Below are 8680 nucleotides of genomic sequence, written 5' to 3'. Positions count from 1 at the left end.
TTGCTCATGTGAGAAACAGAAAGTCTGGACACATTTCTCTGAGTTTTACCCACAGGTCTTGTCTGAAAACAGCTTAACCAACTAACTAACTTCCCCTCGCCCTGTTCTCCTCTGTTAGTGACCTAATAGGTTTATTTTGCCTCAAAATGAAAAAAATGTTTTATGCCGCTTCCTTTCAGCAGCAGTGGAGCCCCCTTGTGGACCAGGAGGACCCAGAGCCCCCCCACATTAAAGAGAAACAGGAGGAACCGTGGACCACTCAGGATGGACAGCAGCTCCAAGGACCAGAGGAGGCTCATATCAAGTTCACATTGACTCCTGTCGCTGTGAAGAGTGAAGAAGATGAAGAGAAACTTAAATCGTCAAAGCTTCATCCGAGTGAGACGAAGGAGAACATAGCGGACTGTGGAGGACCAGAACCAGCCAGGAACTCAGGACCTGATAGACATTTACAACCATGTCCTGAGGACAAGACTGAAGACTCTTCTGAGACTGAAGACTCTTCTGAGACTAAAGACTCTTCTGAGACTGAAGACTCTTCTGAGACTAAAGACTCTTCTGAGACTGAAAACAGTGAGGATGATTGTATGGAGACATGGAAAACTCAGACTGGTTTAAATACAAGAAATGACAAACAGCCTCTTAGTGATATGGGATGTAAGATAAAAGAGAAACATTTTAGTTGCTCTGAGTGTGGTAAAAAATGTAACCAAAGGGGCAGTCTAAATACACATATGAGTATTCATACAGGAGAGAAACCATTTAGTTGCTCTGAGTGTGGTAGCAGATTTATCCGGAGGAGCCATCTAAATATACATATGAGGCGTCATACAGGAGAGAAACCGTTTAGTTGCTCTGAGTGTGGTAAAAGATTTAACCAAAGGGGCAGTCTAAATAGACATATGATGATTCATACAGCAAACAAATCGTTTAGTTGCTTTGAGTGTGGTAAAAGATTTAGCCAAAGGGACGGTCTAAATATACATATGAGGCATCATACAGGAGAGAATCGGTTTAGTTGCTCTGAGTCTGGTAAAATATTTGACCAAAGGGGCACTCTAAATAGACATATGAGGATTCATACAGGAGAGAAACCGTTTAGTTGCTCTGAGTGTGGTAAAAGATTTAGCCAAAGGGATGGTCTAAATACACATATGAGGCATCATACAGTAGAGAATATGTTTAGTTGCTCTGGGTGTGGTAAAGATTTGACAAAAAGGGCAATCTAAATACACATATGATGATTCATACAGGAGAGAAACCGTTTAGTTTCTCTGAGTGTGGTAAAAGATTTATCCTGGGGAGCAAACTAAAAAGCCATATGAGGGTTCATAAAGGAGAGAAACCGTTTAGTTGCTCTGAGTGTGGTAAAAGATTTAGCCAAAGGGATGGTCTAAATACACATATGAGACATCATACAGGAGAGAATCTGTTTAGTTGCTCTGAGTTTGGTAAAAGATTTGACAAAAAGGGCAATCTAAATACACATATGATGATTCATACAGGAGAGAAACCGTTTAGTTGCTCTGAGTGTGGTAAAAGATTAATCCTGGGGAGCAAACTAAAAAGCCATATGAGGGTTCATACAGGAGAGAAACCGTTTAGTTGATCTGAGTTTGGTAAACGATTCAAGATTCAGTCCTATTGTACGAGACATGTGAGGATTCAAACAGAAGAGAAGTGATTCAGTTGCAACCTTTGCAACAATTATTTTTAGGATTTATCAGCAGATATTCATATTATACATATTCATTGTTCACTGTTATAAGTAGACTATTAACAGTTTTTGTGTCCCTAGACTACTGATTTGTACATTATATATCTATTTTTCATAATGTCCTTTATGTCATTTTAAGGTTGAAATCGGTTCCTTACACAGTATGAATGTGTGTACTTAACTAGTTCATATGATTATATATGTTTGTTTTAAGACAATGGTTTCTTGGTTTGTGAGATTCAATGACAGTGTGTGTTCTCCTTTATGTATTGAATGTGTCTCCAAGATAAAAATGTCTAATAAAAAGATAATGGCGTCGTCGCCCTCCTCCTCTTTGTTTCTGTACGAATGGAGGCTTCACTGGCTACGGTTGAATCGTCTCATCACGAGACAAATGAATCAGCTTCTCACAGTCTTCTCACTCATATCTGACATACGAGTTGTCTGGAACGCAGCATTACACTCACACACACGGACAGTGAAGCAGCGATGACGGAGGAGCCCTCATTGGAATGAATGACGGTAAATGTCAAACAGCAGGATTGTTGAATTCAGAGACAGCTGTGATGTCCCCAATCTATAAAATGTAACATAATTCTTTGTATATGCTTTTGCTTGTACTGGGATGGTTTTGTCAATCGGTCAATCTGTGTGATACAGGACTCAGTGGATCACAGATCTATATAAAACAACAGATCATAGGACCGTTATTCAAAACAAACATATTTAATCTAATGAGCCATTAGCAGGCAAGGATCGACATCACTTGACGGACGCAAGAAGTGAAGCGTTTAGTGAAGCGTGCGTGGCATGAGCAAAACTTATGCAGCACCTCAAAATGCATGTGCTCGGGCCCGTTCATTGGTGCTTTGCAGTCCTACAAATTGTAGAAATTGTAATTTAATGTTTAATTTTTCTTTGTTTTCATCTCAATCTGAAGTTGATCTGATGTAAGCCCTGGTACAAGTACCTCGAAGTAAAAATGTTGAATATGGCCAAATTGGTCACTAAATGCTTAATGTTTTTCATAATGCCCCATGTTATTATAAGTATTCAGGCAAACGAATTGGCTTTTTGAGGGCTTCAACGTGTTCAAATTCTTACCAAAATTTGCAGAAAATTAGAAAGTGTTTCTAATTCAAGTATTCTGGAGGAATTTTCAATGGGTGTGGCAAGATGGCTCAACGGTGCTCCCCTCCCGAGACCCCATAACATGTTCACATTGACCGATCTTCACAAAAATCGATACACATGTATCGATTGACCAGGGAAACAAAAAAGTCGAAAGGTATGCAACAGGAAGCCTGCTATTTTGCATTAAGTGGCCATTTTGGCCATATTACACATTTTTACCTTGAGGTACTTATACCAGGGCTTACTTCAGATCAACTTCAAATGAGATGAGTGTCATCACAACAAGACGGAGATACAAACTAACTCAAGGTGTTACCGTGGCGTCGCGTCAAAGTTTGATTACACACTAATAAAACACGATGTTCTGTATCGTGGACATACATGGACTTTGAATCCTTTTATGCTGAGCCGTAAACAAACAACTCCACTCCTGCTTTGTCAGTGGTCATAGATTAAAGAAATCTTTATGTCTTGCAAAGGTGACGTCTCTCTCTCTCTCTCTCTCTCTCTCTCTCTCTCTCTCTCTCTCTCTCTCTCTCTCAGAATTGGGACATTTCCTTAAACCGTGTAAACATTGAGGTACGGCGAAGGTTCATCCTTAGCAAGGGAGACGATGTCGTCATAACTCCACTGTGCATTGTCCTATCACCACCAAGGATTCATTTAATTTAATGTAATTAATCTAATTTATATATGTATTAATTATTTGTTTTTTATATTCAATTTTTTTTGTATATTTTTTTTACAATTTTTTCTCTTTGCCCACACAAATATGTAATCATATGATATAACGATACAGTTTAAAGATGTCTGTCAACATTTGGAAGTAGAACAACAAAAGGAAACATGGGAGCAGTGAGATGAAATAATTAACTTGTTTTTATACAATGCAACAGCTCATTAGCTCAAGTGGTAACCAATACCTGGTTTATTTATTAATCCACAAGTTAACATCTAAAAATCCCTGTGTGCAAACTCAATGAGTTGTTGCAGTTACAGAAGAGACAAAGGAAACAAGTGAGGACGCTAATAAAATTAGTAATCGCAAAGATTCCCTCTACCAACTGGTGTCGCCACTAGAGGGCGACGCCAGTTCAACCTGGTATTACCATACAATCGTTCTGATCAGGACCGTCAAAAATGGATATTTTCTACCATTAATAATTAATGAAAATCTGGTGGACGCTTTATTTTACAGGTCTTAGTAGTTTACTTGGCAGGTTTTGGAATGAACTGTGTAGTTTAATTCTAATAAGAGAGAAAATAGATTAAGTGTTCAATGAATAGACTTAACAGCTGATAAAACACAGTGTGTCAGTCAGTGCAGCAGGTTAGTTAACAATGCAAACTGTTCAACATATAAGGAGAAATAAGTATAACAATGAATTAATAATTTGTGTTTCATTTGAGCAGCTCTTTAACAAAGTTCATAATATGCATTTAATCAGTATTAAATTAATCTATAGAAATAACTATCAAATAACTTTAAAATAAAACATTTCCAAATTACTTACTGAATGTTTCTGTCCAGACTGAGGTGATTTAATGGTGCTTTACTACTGGAAACTTTATCGCTAAATTCCAAAAAGTCCAGTGTCGATAACACAAAAATATTATTATATGTTTAAGGGTGAAGTTTTACAAGAAATGTTATTGCTGGTGCAGTCTTCGTTGGTCTCCAGCAGGGAGCAGTGCATAGATGTCACCTCTCATTTCTGAGTTAAATGAGTCAACAGGAACATCAGAGTCACGACGAAGCCTGTACAGGCTACAACAAGTTCAAAGCCAGTGGGACAAGGCAAAGTGGAGAGAGAGATTCAAGAGCTTCTCCTAAACCATGTTGTTGTTGAGTTTGGTCCACTCAAAGATGTCCTGCTCGCACACAATGTCAGAGTTGATGAGCAGGTAGCGATCGCCCACACAGAAGTGTTTCTGGCAGGCGGCACACTTGAAGCACTCCAGGTGGTAAACCTTGTCCCGCACGCGCATCGTCATCTCAAACGCTCGGATCCGCTTCTCACAGGAGGCACAGAGACCGTCCTGACCGAAGAGCCTGAGTGAAAGAGAGGGTGTCACAGTGTCACTGAGAGGGAGAACATCCCCCATCCGTTAATAACATGCAACATGTGCAACAAGGTTTAAAAGTGGTTTGGGTCCTCATTCTTGTGAATTTCATCAACCAATCTGCCTCTGCAATTTCCTACTTATTACAAAATAAAAATATCCAGTAAGAAGGAAAAACCTCTAGTTAAGGGTCAAACTATTTCTCTCTTTTGAGTTTAAAAAATCACCAGTTAATCAACAATTCAATATTTAATAAAGTGGAGCACATTCACAAATATATATGTGTGAGAATATGACTCCTTTCAGTAATTATTTATAAATTACATTTGGTTGTTTTTAGGTCTACAAATCCTATCCATCAACACTTTCCAACTTTCTACCCTGTCCAACTTGATGGATTAACACGAAACTTAGTGGATGGATTCGTTATGGGTCAGGAAATAAGCAATTAAATGTTGGTATTGATCCAAGAAACTTTTTTCACACATTAAACATTGTGAGATAAGAGGTTTTTCAACATTATCACAGATTTTTCAGGGAATAATTCACGATTTAGGGAACTGATATCCATGAGTGTGTGAAATTGCGTGCATCTTTATTGAATTTTGGGCCTTGGTGGAGGTATATGATTTACTTAGATCCGTCCTACTTTGGGAAGTATCTTCAGCTGCGTATTAATATACATCTGATGTTCTACTATGCTTTTATAGCATCAGGACAGTCCTTGTAAACAACAGGTCCTGTGTTCACCATAATAAGGGTCACCCCGTGCAACAACGACTACCTCTGACGTGTTCTTAATTGTGCATCCCTCGTGTCTTGTGATGCGAAAAAAATCCACAAATTGCTTGATTAAATCATGATGTTACAACTCCACCAGACCGACCTGAGGTAGTCTCTCCGACATAACTTCCTGCCGAGCTTGTAGTAGAGTCGTCGGCCCACCTCGCCCAGCCGGCAGCCACACAGGTCGCAGCTCAGACAGTCCTCGTGCCAGTACTGCTCTATGGCCTTCAGGAAGAACCGGTCGCCGATGCTCTGCTGACAGCCGCCACATGACAGCAGAGAGGGGGGCATCTGGAGGACCTCGTCCACCGGCTCCCTGCAGAGATCAGAAAATCAATTATCCTGGTGCGGCAGCCAGTAACAGTTTTTTTACAATTACTCAGTGAAACGTTTCGTCCATAAGATCATTAGTTTCCTAAAGCACAGGATGACATCATCATGGTGTTTGTTTCTTTCCAACCAACACAACACAAAACCACTAAAACAATGAATCTGTTACTATCGTTACCAGTTATCTTCCTGACTTGTTGGTTCCTTGATAAAACAGATAACTTTGTATTCTTCATCTGCTGGTGACTGGCTTAAAGAACTTTCTGCATGTCTCATGATGGAAAAATCCACATCCACAGTCTAGAAGAAATCAGCTGAATGTCATGAGACCCTCTCGTATGGTTTTAGAGAATTGTGAACTTGAAGAAGCTTTGGAAACATGAAGGTGGTTTATTTCTATAGGGAATAGTCTTACAACTTAACCATACAAATGATCCTGTCTAATATCTATAACATGTAATCATTTTATATTGGAGATTGTTTCCTAAATGATCCTGCTCTGCTGTTTTCATATTTTCCATCTGGTCAGTTTGTTTTTAATGTTGCTGTTTCTTGTAGCCCATCTGTCTATTTGTGCGTATCCTATTTTGTGAAGCCCACAGTATTGCTGTATATTTTAAATTGAAATGTGTTATGTAAATAAAGTACCATATTTGTATTCGTTTATCTATTTAAATAGCCTATATATGATCTGTCCATCTTGAGTTGCTTGAACTTGCTGTCCACCTGAGGGAGCCATATAGCCCAGAGTGGCGACGCCACAAAACATTTATATACTTTTACAACGAAAGCTGATCTATATACTTTTTAATGTGAAACCTATTAAGTTATAAACAAAATACACTGTAAAGTTATTTGAACAATGAGCTTTTCTTGCCACAAACCCTATTATTTATCACACTTTTTACTTTTTTGTAGACAGATCGGTTTGTTCTTGTCCAACACCTTTCATTGTACTGTTGACCCTGTGTTAACTTACATACGACAAATATAACTTGACACCTAAACTTAAACCCTTTCACAACATGATGCTGAATATATTTTCTTACCTGACGGAAGGTGACCCCTGACCTCTATGTACTTTACAAACCCTCTGCAGTGAGATAAAGTGGCTATAGCATCAACCCACGATGCGTCCTTAAAAGTCTTTACGTTTTTAATGTTGCTGTTTCTTGTAGCCCAAATGTATGCTGTTTGACAATTTTTTATGTTTTATTTTAGTATTTTACTTCTGTCCATCTGCAACTGAAATAATTGCTGTCCACCTGAGGGAGCCATTGGATACTGTTAAATAGCCCAAAGAAGACACAAAGCATTAAGCCAATACTTTAACAAAGACATGTGACTCGTGTGTTTTATATGTGAAACCTTCAAAGTTATAGATAAAATAAACTGTAAAGTATTTCGACTTGAGCAACTAACCTAGAGGTTATTTCCTTTAATCTGGGCAACACAGAACTTTTTCTTGCCAGGAGCTGATTGTACTTTTTTTTTAATCATTTTTTACAACGTTCTGTTGGACAATAAGCAGAATCTCTTTACTTGCCTGACAGCGGGTGACTCGTGACCTCATGCTATATCAACTTTTTGCAGTGAGATTAGATTAAGATGCATTTATTAGTCCCAAACACATGCACACTCATGCAGGTAGGGAAATTTAACCTCTGCTTTTGACCCATCTGGTGCAGAACACACAGAGCAGTGAGTAACCATGTACGGCGCTCGGGGGGGGGGGGGGGGGGGGGGGGGGGGGTGTTCGGGGGGTAAGGTGCCTTGCTTAGGGGCACTAGACAGTGGACACTCTGCCCATAGTCCAAGTTTCTGCCACTAGACCACAGCCTCTCACAAATCACATCAACCGTGATGCATTCTTGAAATACGACAATATTGAAATGTGTACCTCAGGTTTACTTACTCATTGGCCTCCATTGTCTTCCTCTCTATAGCGGACGACATAGCTGATATCTGGAGTCCAGTCTGATCCAGATGAGTCCTCAGGGTCCAGAGCTCAGCGGCTCCCTGTCAAAGCGCCAGCGGTCAACCTGAAGCCAAGGGGCGCTGCACCTGCCTCCACCGGGACCCCACCAGGACCCCCTCACTCTCTGAGCCTTCACTGTCAGATTAACAGTCTGTATCACGTCCAGGTGAAACGGTCGCAAAAAGAGAGAAACCTCTGTGAGCAGCTAAGCGATGATGGAGGACACTGTCATCATTTCCTGAGGCACTAACCCGAGGGGACACTTCACGTCCCTCAAACGTCCTGCGCACCGTACGCGCTTTTTATTCATCCGAAGGTCAGCGTTGGCGTGGATCTCCGTGCGTGTGTGCACATGAGTTTTCCAGTGTGCGTGCAGCAGACGCGCTCCTCCACATGCAGCCTCGGTTATTGTGCAGCAGCAGCAGCGTGTTTAAATAACACCCCCCCCCCCCCCCCCCCCCCCTCTCTCTCTCTCTCTCTCTCTCGCTCTCTCTCGTTTCCCTCTTCCTGCTCACGACTCTTTGACAATGGGGGGAAATGGGTCTTAAAGCGACAGCAGTGAGCTGACAGTGCTGCAGGGTCACGACTCACACCGATCACTTCATGACATGCTTCACTGCACCAGAGATACAGAGAGACACGACACCCTAACCCTAACCCTAATCCTCGTG

The 8680-nt window shown here is 40.6% G+C and overlaps 1 protein-coding gene across 1 annotated transcript; it reads right to left on the bottom strand.

Annotated features, from left to right (window-relative positions):
- Positions 1–3712: 3712 nt before the first annotated feature.
- Positions 3713–8428, bottom strand: lmo2 (LIM domain only 2 (rhombotin-like 1)). The gene is made up of 3 exons (XM_062390791.1): positions 7947–8428; positions 5802–6017; positions 3713–4904 (listed from the first exon to the last, which is right to left on the bottom strand). The coding sequence occupies exons 1-3, from the start codon at positions 7985–7987 to the stop codon at positions 4682–4684; spliced, it is 480 nt and encodes a 159-aa protein (XP_062246775.1). The 5' UTR covers positions 7988–8428; the 3' UTR covers positions 3713–4681.
- Positions 8429–8680: the final 252 nt, after the last annotated feature.

This window comes from Platichthys flesus, chromosome 6, assembly GCF_949316205.1.
Source record: "Platichthys flesus chromosome 6, fPlaFle2.1, whole genome shotgun sequence".
NCBI classification, from domain to species: Eukaryota; Metazoa; Chordata; class Actinopteri; order Pleuronectiformes; family Pleuronectidae; genus Platichthys; species Platichthys flesus.
This window is presented reverse-complemented; position numbering and strand designations above follow the sequence as displayed.

Excerpts from the sequence above, each read along its gene's own strand:
- lmo2 (XM_062390791.1), bottom strand. The coding sequence starts at position 7,987 with ATGTCGTCCGCTATAGAGAGGAAGACAATGGAGGCCAATGA. Across the intron at positions 6,018-7,946 it reads AAGACAATGGAGGCCAATGA|GGAGCCGGTGGACGAGGTCC; the intron begins GTAAGTAAACCT and ends TGATCTCTGCAG. Across the intron at positions 4,905-5,801 it reads TGTCGGAGAGACTACCTCAG|GCTCTTCGGTCAGGACGGTC; the intron begins GTCGGTCTGGTG and ends TCTTTCACTCAG.